This window comes from Garra rufa, chromosome 2 (genome assembly GCF_049309525.1).
Source record: "Garra rufa chromosome 2, GarRuf1.0, whole genome shotgun sequence".
Classification (NCBI taxonomy): domain Eukaryota; kingdom Metazoa; phylum Chordata; class Actinopteri; order Cypriniformes; family Cyprinidae; genus Garra; species Garra rufa.
Window position 1 is genome coordinate 23,708,393 of NC_133362.1, and position 26,340 is coordinate 23,734,732.

The following is a 26,340-nucleotide window of genomic DNA, read 5'->3' on the forward strand; positions in this document are numbered from 1 at the left end:
TTTACGTTCTGTTCCGAGGAAAAAAATGAACACTCTTTTAGCTCCACCCAGTGGACATTTCACATCGAATATGTCACGAAACGTACAAGGCGCTACGTATTTCGCGTCTTGCGAAGAAGTTCCCAGAGGTACGTTTTTGTCCTGAGATCACTTTAGCTTTTTCAGAGAGCTAACATATAAAACAAACAATACAATTTTTAAATTAATCATATATAAATTTGTATATGATTTATTGTATTTTTATAAATAGCCTAAATTAAGCATTAAATTTAGACCAGATTAAACTTCCATAATAGATTTTATCATCAAATGTTCTTCTAGGAACAAATTTCAGTTTATCACACAAACCAATATCCCTATTACTCAATTTCATATGCTCTTGAAAAACACAAAGCACTCGCCTAAGGAAAATTCCTGACAGAAATAAACATTCACAGAAACACTATGTTTATTTAAATGTTTATATGTATTACAATGACCGCTGTTATAAAATCCTGGAGGAAGTAGTGAATGGCAATCTTAATATGCTTGCAATATTCAATCTGCACAATCTGTTTATGTTATTGCATGTTTGGCCAGCATCCTGCTCATGTCAAACTAATAGTTCAGAGAAACAGAGAGGGATGAACCGGTCCATACGTAACATTTGGGCTGATCTAGTCAGAATTTTCTGAGAATTATTAATCTCTTATTCTGCTACGTACAAAAAAAGTAAGCAGTGAATATGTAATATTGTATTGCCTAATGTTACAATCACATGCTGAAACACACAGCAAATCATCGGATGTATTTACAATCAGTTCATTGCACAATTTCTATATAGACATTACTAATAATCTATCTTTGAATATAATATTATACATAAATATATGTTTCATCTATACAGGCGTGCCATTAAAAATTCATTGATAGCTGTCAGAAGGTGGTTTGAATCATAGCACGCCTCCTGTTCCCATGACACAGGTTTACCGTGTTTTGTTTACTCTGCTACAAATCTCAAATCCCAGTATTAACCAATCCAATCTATCATAAGTCTTTAATAAAAGTGGCACACTGGAGCACAGCTTCCACAGCCTCAGCATGACTGTTAGTGAAGATGGAGCAAGGTAGATACTGGAAGCGGAGTCTGGAGTCTTCTGACATTTGTCCCAAAGTCTCTCTAATCCTCAACCAAGTCACACTATGAGAAAACTCATCATTTAATCCCTGCTGCTGGAAATAACTGGGACCTCACTGCAGAGCCTTGCATTATCTGGCAAAAACATATGATAATGGTTTTCAATAGTGGCTGCATCTCTAAGGATATAATAAAGCACATATTGCACATTTCATAAATTATTCTTTGGTAATAAGCAATAAATTCATTTACATTAGTTACTGAATTTTAAAAAAACGTTATGCAATTTGACAATCTAAAGCTGAATTCTAGTTATTAAAAACATGTGTGCATCAGCCAAAATTTCCCAGAAACTTGTAATTCAAGCTATGCACCAGTGCATCAGTACAATATAATAAAATGCAATTTCCCTTTAATAAATCCACTGTAAATTGGTTGTGGATTTTTCACCCTGGTCTTAAATACAGCCAGAGTTCAACCAATCAGAAGGACAAGCAAAGCTGGATGCTGATAAATCCAAGAATACCTCTCTTCCACCACTGCCACTTTTCTCTACACACCAAACCTGACTGGACAAGTAGAAGCCCTGCAGGCAGACAATGAGTTTTTATGTGTTTGGACAGTCCTCTGTCCTCTAAGAAAATCACTGTACTCTGGTGTCGCATTGGGTGGAAAGAAAGAGAGAGAGAGAGAGAGAGAGAGAGAGAGAGAGAGAGAGAGAGAGAGAGAGAGAGAGAGAGAGAGAGAGAGAGAGAGAGAGAAATGTGCCATCATACAAGGTCTGTTTGTAATGCATGCAAACTGAGTGTGCAGTCACAGATAATAATGTGAAGTTACAGTAAATGCAATTTATGACCTACTGAGGGGACATTCAAAATATAGATTTTGCTTAAACAAAAGACAGAAAGCATTCAGATGATCATGTCTCCAAAACTGATCAGAATTTAGCTTATAGGGTAAGATACTGAAGAACAATTCAGAGATGATCTGCTGTTATAAGTATTTTTTTTCTCTAAGTGATCTGGGGTTTTTCAGCTGCATCCAGATGTTGGTGTCAGAATAACAGAATAACAGCCAAACTGATTCAGAATGTCATAAGACAAAGAATCTCTATCTGTTCTCCAGATGACAAAGAGGGACTTGTAGCCCTAAAATCACGGGGATCCATGATTTGTGCAAACAATCTTTTAACCACTTCTAATGCAGGTGATTTTACAATTTCAAAAGAATTAATATACCAATATATATATATGTCACGGGATGAATAAGGGAGGTCTGGGTCCAAGTGCAGGGGAAGATATTTTTAATGAAAATAATAACAAAACAAACCAAAAAGCCAACACGGCAAACTAAACATAAACTGAAACATAAACTGAACAAAACATGAAACAAGGTCTAAGGCCAGGATCAGGAACACAAAATTACATGTAAGACAAAAGACAATGCAGCCAGGAAACAGGAGTGAAAGGTGAGAGTTCTTATAGTCCAGATGATTGTGAACAGATGTGAGTGATCAGTGCTGATGACAAAGACAGGTGAATGCAATCAGGAAGTGCAGTGCAGGAACAGCGACCTCGGGAGGCTGAGGGAAGACCCACAGCCCCGATCATGACAGTACCCCCTCCCTACGGAACGGCTCCCAGACGTTCCCAAAGTCTGGAGGGAGGAGGAACGGAGGAAGGTAACTCAGGGGGAGGGATGGCGGGCCAGGCCCGTGCAGCGGAGTCCCATGGACCAGCCTCGTCGCCCGAGGAACGCGAGCCGGCCCCGCCGCCGCGTCAGGAACAGAGATAGCGGTCTTCGGCGCGTCAGGCACAAAGATAGCGGTCTCCGGCGCGTCAGGCACAAAGATAGCGGTCACGGCCGCATCAGGAACCGAGACAGCGGTCGCCTTCGCGTCAGGAACAAAGACAGCGGTCACTTCCGCGTCAGGAACAGAGCGCGGTCGCCTCCGCGTCAGGAACAGAGAGCGTGGTCGCCTCCGCGTCAGGAACAGAAAGCGCGGTCGCCTCCGCGTCAGGAACAGAGAGCGCGGTCGCCTCCGCGTCAGGAACAGAAAGCGGTCACTTCCGCGTCAGGAACAGAGAGCGCGGTCGCCTCCGCGTCAGGAACAGAAAGCGGTCACTTCCGCGTCAGGAACAGAGTGCGGTCGCCTCCGCGTCAGGAACAGAGAGCGCGGTCGCCTCCGCGTCAGGAACAGAAAGCGGTCACTTCCGCGTCAGGAACAGAGCGCGGTCGCCTCCGCGTCAGGAACAGAAAGCGCGGTCGCCTCCGCGTCAGGAACAGAGAGCGCGGTCACCTCCGCGTCAGGAACAGAGAGCGCGGTCGCCTCCGCGTCAGGAACAGAGAGCGCAGTCGTCTCTGCGTCAGGAACAGAGAGCGCAGTTGCCTCCGCATCAGGAACAGAAAGCACGGTCAGGGCCGCGTCAGGAACAGAAACAGCGGTCGCCGCCGCCCTGGGAACCGCCGCCAGACGAGCGTCCTCCACTGCCCAACGAGCGTAGATGGCCGCCATCCACTCGGGCACAACCGCCTCAACGACCGCCGCGTCCGGAACAGAGATAGCGGACGCTGCCGCCTCCGCCGTCCAACGAGCGCAACTGGCCACCATCCACTCGGGCAAAGTCACCGTCTCCTTGAAAAAATTCCTCCCCGCTGGACCCATCTTGGATGGCTGCATTCTGTCACGGGATGAATAAGGGAGGTCTGGGTCCAAGTGCAGGGGAAGATATTTTTAATGAAAATAATAACAAAACAAACCAAAAAGCCAACACGGCAAACTAAACATAAACTGAAACATAAACTGAACAAAACATGAAACAAGGTCTAAGGCCAGGATCAGGAACACAAAATTACATGTAAGACAAAAGACAATGCAGCCAGGAAACAGGAGTGAAAGGTGAGAGTTCTTATAGTCCAGATGATTGTGAACAGATGTGAGTGATCAGTGCTGATGACAAAGACAGGTGAACGCAATCAGGAAGTGCAGTGCAGGAACAGCGACCTCGGGAGGCTGAGGGAAGACCCAAAGCCCCGATCATGACAATATATATATATAAATCACCTGCATTATATATATATAATACTCGTTTGCAATGGAAATGGTAATGTTTCAAATTAGACTTTAGTGAATTATTTTTGAGGTTAAACATGTTACTCCCTTGCATTTCAGAATTGTATTATTGTAATATATAAATGAGCAATATCACACTCGTAGACGTGACATATGGCTGTATATCTGCATGGCTGTGATTCAACTGTAGGTAATCACAGTGTGCCAATATACAGTCATATCTCAAGTTTACGAGTGTGATATTGCGTTTATACAACAGTTTGATGGCACGAGTGTGTAAATACAGTACATAAGAAACAACAACAGACTTTACAAAACCTCTTTTGTGCAGAACTTCCTTTCACCACAGATTCAAATCTAAGTTTGACAGTGTAATATGAAAACAAGTCTAATTTGAAAACATCACTTTAGAACTAGCAAAGAAGAAACGCTGAGTTGCTTCATTAAAAAGCTTATTTTATTACTGCATTAAAAGTTCACTGTATTATGTGTAGCCTAAGTTGTTATGAGAGAGATGGACTGTGCAAATGTGATTACCTGCATCTGATACATCATTCATTCTTCAGCTCAATCTCATTTTCACAATAAAACATTAGTTTGAATGTCCGCTGAGGAAAGTGTTATCTTTGACATAACATTAATATGCTTTCATCTGTCACGGATGATTTCTGATGGCAGTGCTGCTCAGTGCATTTGTTCGCTGCCTCAAGCTGTTGTTAAAACCAAAAATAACTTCCATTTACAACAGCGTTTATTTTTCAATGTAAAAGTCTTTACTGCTGACTTGTAAAAGCAGTCTATTGTCACCATCTAATGGCAGAACAATATATCCCCATTGGACTGTCTGTTTGGTTTCTCCCATGCCCATATTTGGTCTTCCTGTTCATTTAGCGTCATTCTCTTCACCTGTCTAGTTAAAGACAGAAACAAAATACCATCACAGACAGACAGTATCATGAATTAAATTGAAAGATTAAATTGATACAATAGAAACTTTGAGAGTAGAAAGAGGTAACAATAATAAATCAATTAAAGCAATAAATGACTGTGGATGACTAAAGTATGATTAAGTAAATCAGTCCCTGTGCATGTTTTGTTCAGGTATTCCTGATATAAGAAACCCAATGCATGTGCAATCTTGATCATTTGTCAATTTTATGGGTCTGGCTTCAGTCTCATCTGCGTCCAGCTATTTTTAGTTGTACAAAACAACTCGTTTAGCTGCTTAATATTGCGAATAGGTGTGTCTTACCATATTATTATAATGTACTTAATTATGAACACACTGGTTTGTGCAAAGAGTTTTACCATTTACTGCATGTTTTATTCTTCTCATTATTTCCCTATAGTGGCTAATGAACTAGAAGCCTCGTCCATAGGCTTACTTCTCTTTTGAGGAATAAGATGGATACCTAAATGCAAACAAAGTCAAACTTTAATTGTGAGTGTGACTTATATTGTGACTGAAACCTCAGAACATTTTAGCTTCAAGTCAAGAAAAGACATTAGCCTTAAATTTTTATGAAAGCTGAGTGAATGCTTGTAAAAAAAAAAAAAAAAGTAAAAAAAAAAAAAGATAAAACCCCTAACATCGCTTTTGTAAAAACTCAAATCTATAATTCATTACCCTAAACTCTGAGATTCACAAATGTGAGAGGCTTCCAAACTTGCTGAGTGATCAAGACACAGAGATCGGGAGCGTTAAAGCTGAATCTCTGGAGATCCAAGGATTGCTATGAGCTTTTCTGTCCTACATGATGACATCCATTATGCTGCAGGAGCACAACAGACATAACAGCACTTCCTCTTAAGCACTGTAATGGAGGAAGTGTGGGCCTAGTGATCACTATATCACGTCTGACACCACTGGCAAGCAACATAAAACCATTTCAACAGTTCACATACTGAGTCTCACAAACATGCTCATTTGATTAGTGACCTAAAATTAGTGCAGATTTTTATAAATAGTTATTTACATCATGTTTTAAACATTTTTTTTTTTTAAATCTTAAAGGAATAGTTCACCTAAAAATTAAAAACTGGTAATACTTTACTCACTTTTATACAATGCGTTTTAGTGCCACGTAAAAAAAATAAATAAATAAGATTACGAGATTAAAGTCATAATATTTCGAGAATAATGTCATAATAATATTACAAGAATAAAGTAGAAATATTACAAGAATAAAGTGGAAATATTTTGATATTAAAGTTAAAATATTTTAAGAGTATTTTCTAGCCTATTGCGCATGCAATGGGAGCACCGGGAGATCTGTCAGTTTCATAGTGAAATACAAACAATATGTCTATTACAATAATGTGTTTTTCATGCTAGTTAATCTGGTGTGACAGATTGCTGTATTTGCCTCAGTTTAAGAGGAATGTGAATAAGTCATCTTTCCGATTAACGAGACATTCGTTTTATTAAATCAGGCTATACTTTTTTTTTCATTCCTTCTTATGTACCTTCAGGTTTATATCGTGCTGTAAACTTGAAATAAAGAAGAAAACACATTTATTATTTGTTTTTCATAATAAAACTGACTGAATTTGAAAGCTAAGGTGTGTTATATTAAAAATAATTGTGATTACTGGGTAGCTGGCACGCTACAAATAAGAATGAAAGATGGTAAATATTATTTCCAATCATTTACTGTATTTTACAGTAAATGGAGTTGGAGTCCACTTCGACCTTTAGAACGTTTTGTTGTTTTAAATTAAATACATGTGAGGAATGAAAGATTGGATGCCACAGACATTTTTGTAGATTAGACGGTGGAATTTTCACAAAGAAATCAGTGTAATTTAATTAAACGAATGTCGTCAAAAAGACGGTTGATTCACATGAATACAGCGATCTGTCCTGCCACATTAAAGAGCGTGAAAAACACATTATTGCAAAACAATGTATTTTGCTACAAAACTGACAGATTTCGAAAGCTGAGACTTTGTTTTATATTAAGGAGCCAATAGCACAAAGCTTATTGCTATTATTGGGTGGCTGGCACCTTACAAATAGGCCTAATGAATGCAATCGAAGACGTGAAATATTATTTCCAAGCATACTGCTCTTGCGAGTATAACACAAGGCATGTTTTCTGTTAATAATCCCACATATATTCAAATAAATTCCGGTGGCCCGGCAACTTCTTCTGGTGCTCTCAATCTGGGCCATTTGCATGCACAGGCTATACTCTCAAAATATTATAACATTAAATGCTACGATTTAATTCTCGTAATTTCAACTTTATTCTTGAAACATTTCGACTTTATTCACAGAATTTTGACTTTATACTTAAAATATTATGACTTTAATCTCGTAATTGTAGTTTATTTTTTTAACATGGCACTAAAATGCTGTTGTACTTTCAGGCCATCCTTTGGAGAAGATTTGCAGAAATCAAGCAAAGACATTAACTAATGGACTGGACTTGTGTGGATTACTTATGGGTTATTTTGATGTTTTTATCAGTTGTTTGAACTCTCATTCTAATGGCACCCATACAGAGGATCCATCGGTGAGCAAGATATGTAATTCTAAATTTCTCCAAATCTGTTTCAATGAAGAAACTGTTTCATTTACATCTTCAGATGATGAGACTTTTTTGGAAATCATTGTATTTACACATTCTCCATAATCACATGTTCATATATGCACTATTAATCACAAGCCAACTATTATGCCAGTGACTGTTAAAAATAATTAATTGCAAATCCGTTGGGGCCAAACTTTAGTTTAAATTTGCTGCTCTCAGCATCTGAGCTTCAGTGACAGCCAGTTCAGCTCTATTTGTGGTTTGGTGTCCTTGTGTTTTGCACATCATCAATTATAAACAGCGTGGGGTAATCACGAGGGATATTTTAATACGAAACAGCATTCAAAAAAGAAAAAAACCTTTGTTTTTGGCCAGAACCTGCTGTATTTTTACTCACGTGTTATGTCAAAAGATGAAACCAACTCATGGGAAAAAAAGAGAGTAGTTGACAAGGTGTTTTGAACCTCAAAATGGAGTGAAAGCAGACGGGTGAAAAAAAAAAGATCATGTACCAGATGAACACACATAGGCCTATGACACGGCACAGTTAAAACTCTCTCAAAATGCACAACCGCTCTTGCATTCCTACATTGCCTTATCTGAAAGCATAGAGCTCCAGCTATATTCTCAGGAAACTGGCCCGTGTCTGATAAGATTAATTCCCATGAGCCAGTCCAAACAGGCTCTTGGCTGGGGCCTCCAAACCAAGAACATCGTCCAAAACAGGGCAGATTAAAATTCACAAGCCTGCAAACATATGCTGACATAACCTGCCAAGTCAGACAGACGTTTATTGGACACCATGGTGGCACATACGAGCCCAGACAGAATTTGAAATAAAAATTAGATAATTAAGCCGTTCCAAGATATCACAACTACACAGTTCTGGTGAATGGCTGTACATCTCTCGTCCTGCACTGATTTCCAAATGCACAGCCTAATACCTGAATAAGCTCCCGTGTTAAACGAACTGCAGAACACAACAGTCCTAAGGCCTGCTGATGAAAATACCGCTATATAAGTATAGTCACGGCAAGTTCTCTATGACTCATAAAAACACATCTAGGGTTATTACAGATCTGACTTCATTGAAGCATAATTATGTTTTTGACGAACATGGCTGGCTTCTTGCTATAGAAATGTAACCATGGAAACTGTGTGAATGTGTGTTGAGGGGCACTGAGTGTCCAGCTTCCCATGGTGAGAGGCATGCTGGGTAGCGGGTTTTGTTCCGACATTGCCAGTGGAGAACTGCCCACATGCTCTACTAACTCAAAGTTCTTCTAGATGCAACAGCATAGCACTACAGCTAATGGGTGAAGATTTTACATGAAAACGTACTCGGTTACTAACGTAACCTCGGTTCTCTCTAGAGAGGGAACGAGTACTGCGTAAGAAGTATCTTACGCTAGGGGAAAATCCTTTTCTGCGAGATATTGAAGCCAAAAATTATCCTTAATTTTGAAATAATGTAAAGCGCGTTGCAGCAGCATACAGACATAGGCGAAACAGCTTGCGCGCCTATTGGCTGCTCTGCGGCAACTGCAGCAGCCTATTAGAGCGAGGCCTGACGCGACGCCAGATCCAATGGGGGCATTTCGCGCCCTTTGCGTCGCTTCGCGCCCTTTTCGTAGCTTCCCGCCTAAAAGGGCGTGGTCTAGACCTATAAATATCGCTCATAGGCAGCTATTATCTGGTTTTTCATCATCAAAGCAACCAGAGCGTGCGCATGCACGGCAAGATACGCAGTACTCGTTCCCTCTCTAGAGAGAACCGAGGTTACGTTAGTAACCGAGTACGTTCTCTTACAAGAGGGAACGAGTACTGCGTAAGAAGTATCTTACGCTAGGGGACCCAGTGTAAAACGCCGTGCATCGTGAGATCTGACACCAAAGACCCAAGGGCGAAAGCCCGGGGTTCATACAGTTCATAATCACCTATGGAACTCACAGGGAGTCCGGGGAAGAGGGAGGGGCAATGCCGCACTCTTCCACATAGTGCAGCGTCACTCAGACGCTAAGTAAACGTACATACAGGGCGGGGTTACGGCCTGAGCTGACGTAAAAATAAGGGTCTTCACACAGTTTGCTCAGACACATCTTGTGCTATCACTTTCACTGTCGACCCTAGAGCTGTGCTCAGTAGACGCAGCATTCCGAGCTGATAACATCAGGTCAGACAACACTGAACATCTAGACTGACAGCAATCTGGCCTGTAAGGCGGGAACCTCCAGGTTGTAAAACCTTATAAATGTAGACGGAGAGGCCCAGCCCGCCGCCGTACAAATATCTTGCAAGGCAATCCCACTCGACCACGCCCACGATGAGGCCACGCCCCTCGTGGAATGTGCTCTGACACCTAGCGGGCACTGCATGCCCTTGGAAGCATATGCCAACGCAATAGCATCAACTATCCATCTGGATAAGCTCTGTTTCGACGCGGCCAGTCCCTTGGGACGCCCGTAAAACGAAACAAAAAGCTGCTCTGTCTGTCTAAAAGCAGACGAGCGAGACACGTAAGCTCGTAATGCCCTGACTGGGCATAGGAGGCTCGCGTCCGTTTCCTCATCATTGACCGGTAGGGCTGACAGCGCGATGACCTGTGCCCTAAACGGTGTGTTGAGTGATTTTGGAACGTAACCATGTTTGTGTTTGAGTATGACTTTAGAGTCATTAGGTCCAAATTCCATGCACGTCGCGCTCACAGAGAGTGCGTGCAAATCCCCTATGCGCTTCACTGAAGCGAGAGCCAGCAGAAACACGGTCTTAAGAGACAGGTATTCAAATCAATAGTCTGCAGAGGCTCGAATGGTCCACCTTTCATGGCCTCTAGTACCACAGAAAGGTCCCATACGGGGACTGTGGGAGGTCTGGGGGGATTTAGTCTTCTAGCTCCCCTCAGGAAGCGAATAACTAAATCGTTCCTTCCTATTGACTGACCTAGCGTTGTGCTCGAGAACGCTGTTATGGCCGCCACATAGACTTTGAGCGTGGACGGGGTTCTGCCCTTGTCCAGCAGCTCTTGTAGAAAGGAAAGCACCTCCATCACACCACAGTTAGTGGGTGACGAGCCGCGAGCTGCGCACCAGCCCGAAAACACTGACCATTTTGAGGAATAGAGCCGTCTCGTAGACGGGGCTCTAGCCTGCGTGATCGTGTTTAATACTCCTTTAGGGAGTTCATCATATATTCGCTGGTGGCCCAGACATGAAGGGACCACAGCTCTGGGTGAGGATGCCAAATCGAGCCGCTGGCCTGAGAGAGAAGGACTCTCCTCACTGGTATCGGCCACGGGACAGTGCTCGTCAGCTGCATCAGCGCTGGGAACCAGGGCTGGTTTTCCCAAAACGGCGTTATCAGCAGTATTGAACATCCTTTTTCGCTGACCCTCTCTATCACCTGAGGTAGGAGAGAGACGGGGGGAAAAGCATAGAGATGACGGCGGGGCCATTCGTGGGCCAGCGCGTCTCTGCTTTTTGAGCAAAATTCCAGACAGTGAGCGTTGTTCGGAGACGCAAACAGGTCTACTTCCGCTCTGCCGAATTTCTTCCACAGTAGTTGTACTGTCTGTGGGTGTAGAGACCATTCGCCTGCTGGAACATTGTTCCTGGACAGTCTGTCTGGCCCTATGTTTAGAAGCCCCGGCACATGCGCTGCTTTCAGCGAGCGCAGGTTGCGCTGAGCCCATACCAGGCGGCGTTCTGCAAGTCTGTATAGGTTTTTGGACCTGAGACCGCCCTGGCGATTTATATAGGAAACCACTGACATGTTATCCGAGCGGACTAATACATGGTTTCCTTTTATTTGGGGACAGAAGCGCATCAGCGCGTTCTGTACTGCCAACATTTCGAGGCAGTTGATATGCAGGAGCTTTTCCCGTTCTGACCACTGGCCAAAAGACGGTCTACCCTCGAGCAGAGCCCCCCATCCCGAGGTGGACGCGTCCGTAGACACCACTTTTATTCTCGAGGAAGTCCCCAGGCTTACACCTAACTGGTACCAGTCGATTGCTCTCCACGGATTCAGGGCTGTGACACATTACTGATTGACCGTGATACGAAGCCGACCGGGCGCCCACGCTTGACGCGGGACGCGCGCTTTCAGCCAGAACTGCAGTGGGCGCATACATAGCAGACCCAGCTGCAGAACTGATGACGCTGTGGCCATGAGACCAGCATTTTCTGAAATTTTTTGAGCGGGACAGACGCGCCGCAGCGGAACGAGCCCGCTGTGCGCTGAATGTCTGCTGCGCGCTGTGGTGACAGCCGCGCTATCATTGACAGCGAGTCCAATTCTGTGCCCAGGAAGGAAGTTTTCTGACTGGGGGATAGTGAGCTCTTCGCCCAATTGACTCTGAGACCCAAATTCTCGAGGTGATCGAGTAACATGGTCGTATGCTGTACAAGCACTGAGCGAGACTGCGCTAGAATCAGCCAATCGTCCAAATAGTTCAGTATGCGCACGCCTTTCAGTCTGAGAGGAACGAGCGCTGAGTCCATGCACTTCGTAATGTACGGGGTGCCTGGGACAAACCGAACGGCAGGACTGTGTACTGGTATGCCTGGCCCTCGAAGGCGAGTCTCAAAGATCGCCTGTGACGTGACGCTATCTGTATTTGAAAATACGCGTCTTTCAGATCCACTGACACGAACCAGTCTCCTTGGCGAACTTGCGCGAGGATTTTTCTGGTCGTGAGCATCCTGAACCGACGCTTCACCAACGCTTTGTTCAGTTGCCTTAGATCTAATATGGGTCTGTGACCCCCGTCTTTTTTCGGTACCAGGAAATATCTGCTGTACAGCCTCCCTTCGCTTTGAGCTTGAGAAAGGGGCTCTATGACCCCTTTGCTCAATAGTTTCGCCACTTCGGCTCGAAGCAGGTGTGCTGCTTCTGTCTGCATTGTGGTCTCGACGCGCGCTGTATAGCGGCGCGGACGTCGGTGAAACTGTAGCGAATAGCCTCCTTTTATAATGTCCAGCACCCATTTCGAGACCCCTGGAAGCTTTTCCAATGCGTTTGCATGAATAGCTAGAGGCTGAATACGAAGCGCGCTCCGTTCTTTCATTAACGGAGTGGTTTCGGTATGCTGTGGCACCAGAGACGTGCTCGTGACATTCGGGGCGTGGGGCACGCTGATAGCGGGAACTATTATGTCTGTGTGTGTATGTGGTTGTGTCGCAACAGGCACATTTAACACACTGCAAACACCGTTCGCCTGCATACACGTTAGTTTCGTTTGTACAGAAACCTTTTGACGTGCATAATGTGATGTCTGTGGGCACTGTGAAGCGCAATCGATCTGAGCCGATTTTATGTTCGCAGGGTCTGTATGACAGGTTGTGCTTGTGTGTAGAAATGAGCACTGGAGGAGTGGGCATTTTTGACTACACGTGAAACACCATCGGCCGTGGCCGGGACTCCAGAAAATACACTCTATTGGGGGTTTATCTGGGTAGCCGTGAAAACAACCTTTGTGTGCAGGCAAGCGGGCGACAGAACCGGCTTGTTGGCTGCAGCAAACACTGGAACAGTCACATTTAACACACTCCAAACATCGTTCGCTTGCATGGAGCGAATGCACGCTGATTTCATGCAAAACGTGCTCGTGATATTTGAGGCATGGGGCACGCTGATAGCGGGAACTATTATGTCTGTGTGTGGATGTGGCTGTGGGGCAGCGGGCACATTTAACACACTCCAAACAACGTTCGCCTGCGTAGAGCGAATGCACTTTTGGTTTCGTTTTCACAGAAACCGTTTGACGTGCATAATGTGGTGTCTGTGGCCACTGTGAAGCGGGCATAGTTACCACGTGTGAAGCGCAATCGATCTGAGTCGATTTTATGTGCGCTGTGCTTGTGTGTAGAGATGAGCACTGCTAGTGGGCATTCTTACACGTGAAACACCATCGGCCGTGGCCGGTTGTGAGGCGCAATCGATCTGTGTCGATTTTAAGTGCGCTGTGCTTGTGTGTAGAGATGAGCACTGCAGTGGGCATTCTTACACGTGAAACACCATCGGCCGTGGCCGGTTGTGAAGCGCAATCGATCTGTGTCGATTTTAAGTGCGCTGTGCTTGTGTGTAGAGATGAGCACTGCAGTGGGCATTCTTACACGTGAAACACCATCGGCCGTGGCCGGTTGTGAAGCGCAATCGATCTGTGTCGATTTTATGTGCGCTGTGCTTGTGTGTAGAGATGAGCACTGCAGTGGGCATTCTTACACGTGAAACACCATCGGCCGTGGCCGGTTGTGAAGCGCAATCGATCTGTGTCGATTTTATGTGCGCTGTGCTTGTGTGTAACGTTAGAGATGAGCACTGGTTAGTGGGCATTCTTACGACACATGAAACACCATCGGCCGTGGCCGGGACACCAGACAATACACTTTATTGGGGGTTTATCTGTGTAGCCGTGGGAACGACTTTTGTGTGCAGGCAAACGGGCGACGGAGCCGGTTTGTTGGCTGCAGAAAACACTGGAACAGTCACATTTCCTGGAACTGGACGAGCGAATAACTTTGGTGGGGGTCCGGCAACAGCGGGACTCGTACACCGTCGTTTTCCCAGTTGTGCTAGGACGATTTCGGAGGCTCAGGTTTCAACTCAATCCTGGGCCGCGGGCCGCGTCTGGCGGGGCGGCGGCCAGACGAGAAAAACGTCAGAAAGCGTTAACCACGGGTGCCTCTCAGCAACGGTGAGAGACCATGTTACGCAGCGCTGACGCGGCTAGGCGGCGGCGAAAGCGCGGCGAAGCAGGTTTGACGTCTGATGGCAAGCTTTAGAGGGGAGGGCCGAGTTAGCACGCCGTCCAGCGGAGGGCAGACATAAGTGGGCTGCTATCGCCTCTTCTGAGCAGCATGCGCGTTCCTGCTTTGGCGGGAAACGGAAATCAGAATCAGAAACCTCTTCCTCCTTCATGGCCCCCCTCGTCAGCGGCGTCGATGGAAGCGGTGGCAGACAGCGGCCGCTTTACGTCCGGAACAGAGGCTGACGAGGTCGATGAAGCAGGCGGGCGAACCGGCGAGCTTTGTCGGCTGGGGGAAGTGTCCGGGGCCCGCTGGGCACGGCGCTTTTTACGGCGCTACACCGCGGCGGGCGGGGGAGCAGTCTCAGTGAAGAAGGCAAGGCAAGTCCTCAGAGTCACCATTGGCATCTGCACGAGCCGTATGAAGGCATCTTTAAAAAGACGCTTTGCTCTTTTTAGAGAAACAGTGTGTATCGCAGCGGCGACACACACTGTAGATTATAAAGGATATAGGCGCCGGAAAGCGCAGCAGGAATGCACGGAAGGCGGCGTGGCCAGCAGCTTCAGTGGCTCGTCCCGCTGAGATGCTTGCAGTCAAACGGCGGCTTCTTATCCGGCTCCAGCGATGCGTGTGCTTCGCTTGAAGGATGAAAAATCAGATAATAGCTGCCTATGAGCGATATTTATAGGTCTAGACCACGCCCTTTTAGGCGGGAAGCTACGAAAAGGGCGCGAAGCGACGCAAAGGGCGCGAAATGCCCCCATTGGATCTGGCGTCGCGTCAGGCCTCGCTCTAATAGGCTGCTGCAGTTGCCGCAGAGCAGCCAATAGGCGCGCAAGCTGTTTCGCCTATGTCTGTATGCTGCTGCAACGCGCTTTACATTATTTCAAAATTAAGGATAATTTTTGGCTTCAATATCTCGCAGAAAAGGATTTTCCCCTAGCGTAAGATACTTCTTACGCAGTACTCGTTCCCTCTTGTAAGAGAACTAGAGATGCACAAACCAAATAGACTAATGCTGCGTTCCAGGCAGGTTTTTGAGCTCGTAAATCACAACTTCAAATCAGGAGGACTCACGACTTTGTAGCGTTCCAGGCAAGTCACCCCAAACTGCCTGAGCGCATTTATTATTATTACATTATTATTAATTTGTTTGCAACGTTATATTGTCCTAAAGTCTATTTTTTTACTGTGTACCACTTGCATAAACACCGCACCCGTAGGTGCTGACATAGTGGTTTCGCGGGCTATGTCACGTCAGAACTCGGAACTGGGAGTACATCGATCTAGTACGAGTTCACGAGTGGGAAGTTACGGGTTTGACTGCCGTTCGGGTGCACTTTCACGGGTAGAAGGTTGGAAAAACACGAGTAACGGGTTGCCTGAAACGCGGCATAATTTGATGCCATAATGTGATGTAGGCGAGGATAGAAAAACATGACGAGTCGGTGCTGCCACCTAGTGTACATTAACGTAACTTTGATTCGCATTGCTTTTACAGTTTTTTACAGACGCTAGGACACATTTCTCAATACTTAGGTCACTTTTGCAAAATTCTTCACACAGTGAGCACAACAGAAGTCTATGTGGGCTAAACTGAGGATCAATTATCATTGTTTTGCCACAAAATGCATTCAATGACTACATCTCTCAAATTTCATGAATTCTTTTCTCACTCAGACACAACAACTGCCAAAAATCTTTGTACGTACAGGACATTTTGCACATGCTTACATACTGTTTTCAAAACTGTTAAACTTATGTTCAAAACAATAACATAATGCAAAACTGAATAAAACAGCAAAATTCAACAGCAATATTTTATTGAAACATATTTCAAATCTAAAAATGCAGTTTAACCAGCCACAGCTGATTCTCATTGTAGATGAACATCTACACAGGTGTTCTTGGATTTTGGAATTACTTAGTGCAAAAAAATAAAAATAAATAAACAACATAAAATATTGACGAATTCTGCATCATGTCTGATTCATTCCAGTAACATATATTGCAGTTATAAACAATATATATTGCAATTATAAACAGAGATGTGTCCTTGTTTTACACAAGAAAACACTGCGTAATGCTACATGTTGTTAGTGTTTTTTAGCTCATTGTTTTGTGGGTGACAAAGTGTGTTTGTCGGCTGTCAACCTTTGCTAGTGTTCTGGAAGAATGAGTTTATTTGAGACCTGAATAAAGTGTTTTGGTAGTTGTAGTGCATTTTGAATGTGAAATGAACTGCTTTGCCAAGCTGAAAGTCGGTTAGGAGAATTGTGTGAAGAGTTTTGCAAAAGTGACCTAAGTATTGAGAAATGTGTCCTAGCATCTGTAAAAAAACTGTAATGACCAGTGAGTCAGTATTTAGTCACTTTTGGACAATTTTATGTTTCTTTGTGACTAGCAAGTAAGTCTGTCTTAGAAATGAAATGGAAAGTTTGATTACAGGTAAGCTATGCTTAAGTCAATATCTTCTGTATGCTATGTAACCAGCCAAGGAGAGTGAGTTAGACAGTTTTCAGAGAGACTACAAAGTTTGTGCTCTCTTTTAGGTGAGGCACTGGCCCATTTTGTGGAAGAATTGCAGCATGGAACTGCAGAAGTGAGAAAATGCAGCCTCATCACATTTCCTGGCTCTGCTAGAGAAGATGCGACTAATTAAACTGACTCCAGATCAGTCACCATGACAAAAACGTCTCAGGTGGGCTGACCCAGTTTTCCTCTCAGCTCACACAGTCCCATATTATACACAAGAGGGAAACCCCCATCAACAAACAATCACACACATAGTGCCACAGGCCCATACAACCATGCTGTAAAACAACTCACTATTTACAGTTGAAGTCAAAAGTTTACATACACTTTGCAAAATCTGCAAAATGTTAATTGTTTTACCGAAACAAGAGGGATCATACAAAATGCATATTGTTTTTTTTATTTAGTACCATCCTGAATAAGATGTTTCACATGAAAGACGTTTACATATACTCCACAAAAGAAAATAATTGTTGAATTTATAAAAATGACTTAGTTGTAGACTAAGACGACCTTTGGCGAACCACAGGAATCAGATGTGTCCTTTGCAATCTGATTTTGCAACAACACGGGACTTTTGCATTACTGACACACTATTTTAATACTGTAAAGTTGCTTTGACAAAACTTGTATTGCTAAAAGCGCTGTATAAATAATCTTGACTTGACTTGACTTGTCCTTGGTGTGAAAAGATGGATCTCTGTATCATACAGTTCTTGTTGGAAAGGGTTCAAATTCACAAAAATGCTAAAAAATCAACGAATTTGTGGGACCTGAAGAACTTGTCTGAAGAACAGTGGGCAGTTCAGGACAAACAAGGAACTCATGAACAATTATCAATAAACAACAACAACAACAACAAAAAAACACAGCTGTGGGTTATTCAGGTAACAACACAGTATTAAGAATCAAGTGCATGTAAACTTTTGAAGTCATCTTTAAAAATTCAACTTTTATTTTCTCTGGTGGACTATATATGTAATATATCTTATTCAAGTCAGTACTAAATAATTTGTATAATCCCTCTTTTTTTGGTAAAAAAAGGTACAGATTCTGCAAGGTGTATGTAAACTTCTGATCTCAATCACATGTGTTTTAAGATTACTATATGTGCACCAAGCTGCAAATGATAAAAACTGTCCCAAGTCACATACTTTCTTACAGATTTTAACTGGAATGACAAGTTACTAACTCACAAGCTTGGAAGATTCACATTCAACATTCCTTTAGTGTCTATCATTGAGCACTGTGCTATTTTTAAAACAAATAGTTTCATTAACCACTTACAGGAATTTCAGGATCACTAGTTAGACCAGTTTAAGTGGGAGGGGTTTCTTGTGTCCCATTCAGATCATTCCTAAGCCTGTTATTTTGTGTATCGGGTTTCCGTGTCTTTTATTTATCCGTGTCTTAATATTTGTCATCTTCTTTTGGGACTGCATTTATTTTACAGTTTTCAATCATTTGAGCAGTCCATAAAAGTGAATGAATTAATTACATAGAATGTCTTAACTCTGAAAAATAAAATGGCTCACATAGAATGCATAATAAAAGAGCAAAAATGTTTTGAATGAAGAGGTCAAAAGTTTTATTGTCAAAGCTATTAGCCTTAGATTTCACTAAAATGTTACTGCATTTTTAGTTTGAACCTCTCTGAACCTACAGAGGTAGATAGCCATCACACCCCTAAAACCAGTTTATAATGAGGTCAAGCAGCTCCAAAGTGCTTCCATACAAAGTAAAACATGAATACATATGATCATGACTATATGTCATACGAGGAAGGAAATCTTCAATAGAATGAGGAACAGAAACAGAATTTTCAGGATCTGCAAGTCCTCAGGGTGCACGAACCCAAACTTCATTGTGCCTGTTTATCAAATCCCATGGTGCATCATATCCAGCAGCATCGAACTTGTTTTCAACAAACTCCTTTCCTGCAGCTCTGAGGTCATTCCTAAGCTGCTGCGCATTCTCTAAAGCATCTTCATCAGAGGCCATACCACTAAATGACCTGTAATGACCAGCAAAGAGACAAAGTTTAAATGAGAAAAAGTCAAACAGTTTTTGAATGTCATTCTTTCTTAAAATAGCTTACCTGACATAGACAGTACCGCCTGGTATGTCTGTTTTTTTGATAGTGTTATCGTTGGGCTCAGGGATGTTTGCGTCAGACTGAAAGACGGAAATGGACACCTGTTGCTCCCCCATACCATCAGCTTCCTTCACAGAGACAACCACAGGCCTGGTCATAGCAATCACCTTATCTGAGCAGTAAAATTTAGATACACTGTTATCAAAATGTGATTAACATGCTGGAATGTTCATAAAAAATCCAATATGATCTAATTAAAACCATGAGTTTGGTGTAGAAGTGACACTTTAAAAATAGTTTCATTTGTAAACATGAACTAACATTGAATAATACTTCTGTTAATAAATTCTGTACAGTATTAATCATAGTTAGTTGTAATGCAAGTTAATAAATAAGATCTTATCAGTGTAGCTTACTTACTTTCACTGTTTTGACCTTGAGTGAAATAATACAGTTTCCAAAATCCTGCCTTTAAGTCACTCTCGCTGGTTCCCGCAACACTGGTTGTAATCCAATGGCTCTCGTTATAGTTGCGCTCCTCAAATCCCTGTTTATGTATTATTAACACAATGATATAAAAATTAACAAAGAATAGACCAAATTCGAAATACCCCAAATGACAAAACAAAAATTGTCAGTTTACCCCATGTTGTTGTACCACAGTGTACTCAGGACACGCACGTCCATGACAGAACCAGGGTGCTTCCCAACATTCTGTACTTGGGAAACAAACGAGTCCAGCCAGTAGACACAAAGCGGAAAGTAGAGTCCTCGCCATTGCACTGCGAGACGAAAACTGTTGTCACAGGTTGTTTGTGTGTCTTTTTCCTGTAGACACACCCCTTAAACACTTCACAGAACTCTCCCTCCCATCGCCACTGAACTACCATCTAGTATGACACCAGGAAAACAATTAACCTGATAGAGTACAGTACAGGTTTTCTTTCTTCCAAGAAACACAAAAGGGAAATGTGAAAGAAGAGTAGATCTTTTCCATGCAATTAAAACAAAAAAGAATATGCTATAAACTCCAGGGAAGCATTTTAAAGCACTATGATACTGTAGGTATTTAATGAATCACGACTTACATCTGTGTGTTCGAACCCAGCAATGTGTCCTTGAGCAAAGTGTTTCATCATTAGTAACTCCTGTAATAAGTGAACTGTAAATTGCTTTGAATAAAAGTGTCAGTTATATGACTAATGAGTCATTATTAAATAGACTAAACTTGTAAAGTTAGGGCTTGCTTAATTTCTGGTGTCAGCTGGAATCACCAGAGTTATATAAATGGAGTAAAAAGTGGAACATTTCCTCATAAATAATTTGTCTCTTCAATTCAAAACAAAACTGGTAGGCTGAACAGGAGCTCAACCGGCACAAGCCTATAATTCACTTGAAAGTGATCCACGCAGAGTTCGTACAGAACTAATCATAAAACAAAGCCGAGTTCTAATGGAAGGAGCTCAGCACAATCTTCCTTCATGAATCATATGCTTTCATGACGTTTGAATGTTGGCCTGCGGCTCAGGTGGGATGTCTAAATTGCTTTCATTTTCACTTTTAGAGAAAGTTTGAAAAGAAATAGATGTGCACGAATGCAATTTATTAACAGGTAGGGAAAGTCTGAGTGAGGTATACGATAACTCGAATTGTCTTCACAAATTTGTCTCTGCTTCCAAAATGAATTAATCTGAACAATTTGAGATCCTCTGACCCACTTCTTAGACAATACCTGTTCAAATTAGCAACTCATTTTCCAAAACAGTGTTATGTTCTGTAAACTGACCTCTGTGTTGTGACACTTGCTTGACAGACCCACCAACGCAGATCTGCATAGTCATTTCAGATGGTTTATCCAAAATGGCTTTTTCCTGTTGTGAACACAAACAAGGAGTCCGGTGTCAAGTGTGCACTACATTTAAGAGTACGAAAGTTACTACTAAAAAATAATGACAACAATAATAAAACAAATGAACAAACAAATAAATAAATAAATAGCCACCTTCAGGACTATCCATCAGTATAATATTTATTTTAAAGTATTACTACTACTACTACATTAAATAAATAAAAAATAGCCACCTTCAAGACTATCCATCCAGTCTAATATTTATTTTAAATTTTGTAATAATAATAATAATAATAATAATAATAATAATAATAATAACAATAACAATTATATTAACATTTAATAATAATAATAATAATAATTAAAATATAAATTATATAATAATAATAATAAAAAATACATTTAATAAATAAATAAATGAAAATAAATAAACAACCAAATAAATAAATAAATAACTACCATCAAGATTATCCCTCCTGTCTGATATTTATTGCAATGTAGTAATACTAGTAATACTGGTAGTAGTAGTAGTAGTAGTAGTAATAATAATAATAGTAATAATAATAATACAATAAATAAATAAATACCCTCAGCACTATCACTCCAGTTTGATATTTATTTTGAAGTAATAATAATACCAATAGTAATACTAATAATACATTTATAAACAAACAAACAAATAAATAAATTCCTTTAGGACTATCCATCCAGTCTAATATTTATTAAGTATTATTATTGTTATTATTATTAATAAAGTAAAAAATTGTATAATAATAATAACAATAACAAAACATTTATTAAATAAGTAAATGAAAAATAAATAACTGATATTTATTTTGAAGTAATAATATTAATAATAATTCATTTACAAATAAGTAAATAAATACCTTCAGGACTATCCATCTAGTCTGATATTTATTTTAAAATAATAATAATAATAATAATAATAATAATAATAATAATAATAAATACATTTATTAAATAAATGAAATAAATAAACAAATAAATAAATAATCACCATCAAGACTCTAGTCTGATATTTATGTTATATGTATTATTACTAGTAATACTACTACTAATAATGTTTATAATAATAATAAATAAATAAATAAATAAATAAATAAATAAATAAATAAATAAATAAATAAATAAATAAATAAATAAATACCCTCAGCACTATCACTCCAGTCTACATTTATAAACAAACAAACAAACTAATAAATACCTTTAGGACTATCCATCCAGTCTAATATTTATTTTAAAGTATTATTAATAATAATAATACTAATAAATTCTATAATAATAATAATAATAATAATAATAATAAAACATTTATTAAATAAATAAATAAATGAAATAAATAAATAAAAAACAAACAAACAACCAACCACCATCAAGACTATCCCTCTAGTCTGATATTTATTTTAAATATAATAATACTAGTAATACTAATAGTAATAATAATACAATAAATAAATAAATAAATAAATACCGTCAGGACTATCCTTCCAGTCTAATATTTTTAATGTAAACAAACAAACACTTTCAGGACTACCTATCCAGTCTGATATTTATTTTAAATGTAATACTAATAATAATAACAACAAACAAACAAACAGACACCTTCAGTACTATTCTTCCGGTCTGATATTTATTTTACATAAATTTAATATAATATAATATAATATAATATAATATAATAAATATAATAAATATAATATAATATAATATAATATAATATAATATAATATAATATAATATAATATAAGCTAAATTAGCATCGACTTAAATGACCACGTTGTTTTAAAACCACCAGATGGCGCCCAATATCAAAAGTTAACTGTCTCCAAGAGAAGGGGGCGTGTGACGGAACAGCGAAAGAGAGACGGAGAGAGAGAAAAATCACAACTCAGCCAGTCGAGCAATTTGAGAGGCTGCTGTCACGCTCCCTGCGCACAGAAGCGACCAGCCGTGCGCCTTCTTCATGAGTGCGGACAGCGGGCACGGTTTCAGCACCGCACTGAGCTGGACAGGATGCTGACGGACAGATGGAAACAGACAGAGTCTCTGCCATAGAACAGAGGGTCCACCCGTACAGTAAGTGCAGAAGGGGGAGAAGTATTCGCCGGCACTCTAGGGCTGCATCCCTGTCTTCAAAGGGGACAGCATGGACAGAACAGTTATCGTTAAAATGGTAGTGTTAAAAATTCGATCCTAACAAGAGGGAATTTGCGGGAAAGTGCGAACGAAGGATTTTACCGGCTTGTCGGCGATTTGTTTTATAGCCTAGCACTTCGATAAGTTGGCTCGGGAGAATGGAAAAGCCCACCCAGCCTCAGCTGCAGTCGATCATAACCAAGAGCGCAGAAGGTCCCTCAGAGGACCTCTCCAAACTTACGGATGAGGAGCTTCTGAAATGGAGCAAGGAGGAGCTGGTTCGCCGGCTCCGCAGAGCCGAAGCCGAGAAGATGAGCGTCATAGTGGACCACAGCAATCTCATCCGAGAGGTGAACCGCAGGCTTCAGCAGCATCTCAACGAAATACGGGGGCTGAAGGTAAGGCGAGCCTGTGTTCAGGTGACAGGTTGTGGGCGAAATGGAATAGCGATTGCATTAACCCTTCTTAGGTCTTTTTTGATTAGAAATACCACATCGCTTTTGGTACCAGTGGTAATGTTATTATTTTTAAATGTTTGTATAAAATAACTTTTTAAAAGCGTCCTGTGGCCTTTACAGAAGCTGCGGTTACAGCTGGCCTTTCATGTTTTGCAGCTTTAAATAGTTTTACTTTTTTATATGTAAAACTATTTAAAGCTCCACATTTTTTATATGTAGCTCCTCGCATATACAGTGCTTTATCATGAGGTATAATGAGGCTAAATGTCCCTCGGGGTGCCTCTTAAATGTCATTTTGTCAGAACAGTACATGGCAACACTTGTCTTATGAAAAAAAAAGTAGACAGATGTGTAAAGTAGGCCCATACTGGCAAGTCCAGTTACAATAGTGATTTACAATAATATTAAAATAAATGTAATAATAATAATTAATATATTACTTGAATATTTTAAATATTATTAAGTTTGGGATCAGTAAGACTTATGCTCTTATGCTCATCAAGGCTGCATTTATTTGATCAAAAATACTGAAAAAAAACAGTAATATTGCAAAATGTTTTTACAATTAAAAATTATGTTTTTTATTTTAATATACTTTAGAAATATTAAAATCTAATTTATTTCTGTGATGCAAAGCTGAATTTTAATCAGCTGTTACTCCAGTCATAAGTGTAACACAATCCTTCAGAAATAATTCTAATATGCCGAATTATAATTAAAATTATCAGTGTTGGAAACAGCTGTACTGCCAAATATTTTTTGGAATCTGTGATTCTTGTTTTTCAGGATTCTTTGATGAATGACAAGAACAGAATTTATTCAAAATAAATCTTTTCTAACAATGCAAATAATCAGCAAATAAGAATGATTTTTGCAGGATCATGTGACACTGAAGATGATGCTGAAAATTTCTCTTTGTATCACAGGAATAAATTATGATTTAAAATATATTTCTCTCTCTCTCTCTCTCTCTCTATATATATATATATATTATACAAAACAGTTATTTAAAATTAAAATAATATTTGACAATATAACAGTTTTTTCTGTATTTTTTATATATATGTGTGTGTGTGTGTGTGTGTGTGTGTGTGTGTGTGTTGTTGTCATTATTAGTATTAATACACATATTTTTATTACATTTTTCCTACAAATCTAGAATATTCTACTAGGATGTGTTGTCTGTGTTCTCCATACTCTGTTGTTTCCCGTTGTGCAGCATTAATGCCAGCATTTGTTTAACTTCACTTTCATCAGTCAACTGGCTTTGCTTAGACATCAGTGTTGAGTCATAGCTTTTATTGTTTCAGGAGGTGAATCAGAAGCTGCAAGAGGACAACCAGGAGCTGCGGGACCTCTGCTGCTTTCTGGATGATGACCGGCAGAAAGGGAAAAAGGTGTCGAGGGAGTGGCAGCGCCTGGGCCGCTACAGCGCAGGGATCATGCGTAAGGAGGTGACTCTTTACCTGCAGAAGCTGAAAGAGCTGGAGCAGAGGCAGGAGGAAGTAGTGAGGGAGAACCTTGAACTGAGAGAGCTGTGCCTCATGCTGGATGAGGAGAAAGGCTCTGGAAGTACCGGCGGGTCATTGGGTACCGGGGGACCAGCAGGCTGCAGGAATTCAATCGATAGCCAGAGCAGCCTGTCTCATGCTAGTGGCCCTGGGCCTGGCCTGCTAAGGGATGTGGGTGACGGGAGCAGTACCTCCAGCGCGGGCAGCACCGACAGCCCTGACCATCTCACACATAAGCAGCAGCTGTTGGGTGGCCCGGTTGGAGGCAGTCCTGATCACCTACATAAGCCAGGCTCAGGGGAGGAGGCAACGGGTCTTGAGCAGACAAGCCGCAGACATAGCACCAGCCAGGAGTACGCAGCTCATACCTTTCCCCAGGTCTGCCGCTCTCGCTGTGGGTCCTTCTCCAGTCCGGATCATAAGGGCCTACGGGGTCTTAGTCCAGAGAAACTAGGCAAGAGAGGCAGCCCAGAGCAGTTCTCAAAACACTTGCTGGTGTCCTCTCAGCCGGCCTGCAGCCCGGACCTTTTCCAGAAGCACAGGGGTAGCATGGGTAACGTGTGTGGGAGTCCAGAACCCAAACAGATTCTATCAGGGACACCGGAGCACCTACAGAAGGGCCGTGTCATATCTGGGAGCCCTGAGTTGTTGAGGCATCAGCATGGCAAGTTTGGCAGCCCCAGCCGAGAGGTGGCACAGAAGAGGCCGGGCGTAGAGGAGATGTCCCCTCATCACCGGAACCTCTATAGCGGTATGAACGGTGGGTCCGACTGGAGCCTGCTGTAGCACCCACAATGAGATACACGGAGTCCCATTTGAGTACACCACATGCAGTGAGGATGGTCATCTTTCATCCTGGAGCCAGCAAAGCCCCAATCCCAGCCAGGCACTAAACCATCCCATTCAGCCAGCCATGATCTGCATTTAGTCTAGTTTTGCTTTGCTAAGTTCAGGAGAGGCAATGGCCAGATAGAGCAGGGGCTTTAGTGTCTGGCTAGAGCAGAACATCTCATCTTTGGTAAAGGTCGGTGGTGTCCAGTCTTGGTCCTCTTGGGCCATTATTTTAGCAGGCTTTAGCTGCCTCCTATCAATCAGCCTCTGTACCTGTGCCTCCGAAGCCTTTTTATATGCTCTGGAACCCAGCTGAGGGAACATTATAATCAATGAAAGACCAAAATGCTCAGAGGCCCAACAAAAGCCAGAAGACAGTGCTGCCCAGGAGGACCAGGAGTGGACACCATTGTATTTGCCATATGTACGCAG

The 26,340-nt window shown here is 41.6% G+C and overlaps 2 protein-coding genes across 4 annotated transcripts in view; one reads left to right on the forward strand and one right to left on the reverse strand.

Annotated features, from left to right (window-relative positions):
- Positions 1–18,571: 18,571 nt before the first annotated feature.
- On the reverse strand, positions 18,572–19,892 carry soul2 (heme-binding protein soul2). Its single transcript, XM_073835278.1, has 4 exons — positions 19,746–19,892; positions 19,523–19,649; positions 19,106–19,274; positions 18,572–19,021 (listed from the first exon to the last, which is right to left on the reverse strand). Exons 1-4 carry the CDS (start codon positions 19,878–19,880, stop codon positions 18,847–18,849), a joined length of 606 nt encoding a protein of 201 aa, XP_073691379.1. The 5' UTR covers positions 19,881–19,892; the 3' UTR covers positions 18,572–18,846.
- Positions 19,893–22,877: 2,985 nt separating this feature from the next.
- ccdc85a (coiled-coil domain containing 85A) overlaps positions 22,878–26,340 on the forward strand; it is a 41,283-nt gene continuing 37,820 nt past the window's right edge. The window contains exons 1-2 of one of the 3 annotated variants that reach the window (XR_012353762.1): positions 22,878–23,506; positions 24,877–26,340. Coding sequence is in view for 2 of the 3 variants with exons in the window: in XM_073833924.1 (XP_073690025.1) it covers positions 23,267–23,506; positions 24,877–25,837 (1,201 nt within the window). In the remaining variant the exon portion in view is untranslated. The remainder of the gene's footprint in view (positions 23,507–24,876) is intronic. The other 2 variants (XM_073833924.1, XM_073833925.1) reach the window with 2 other exon arrangements.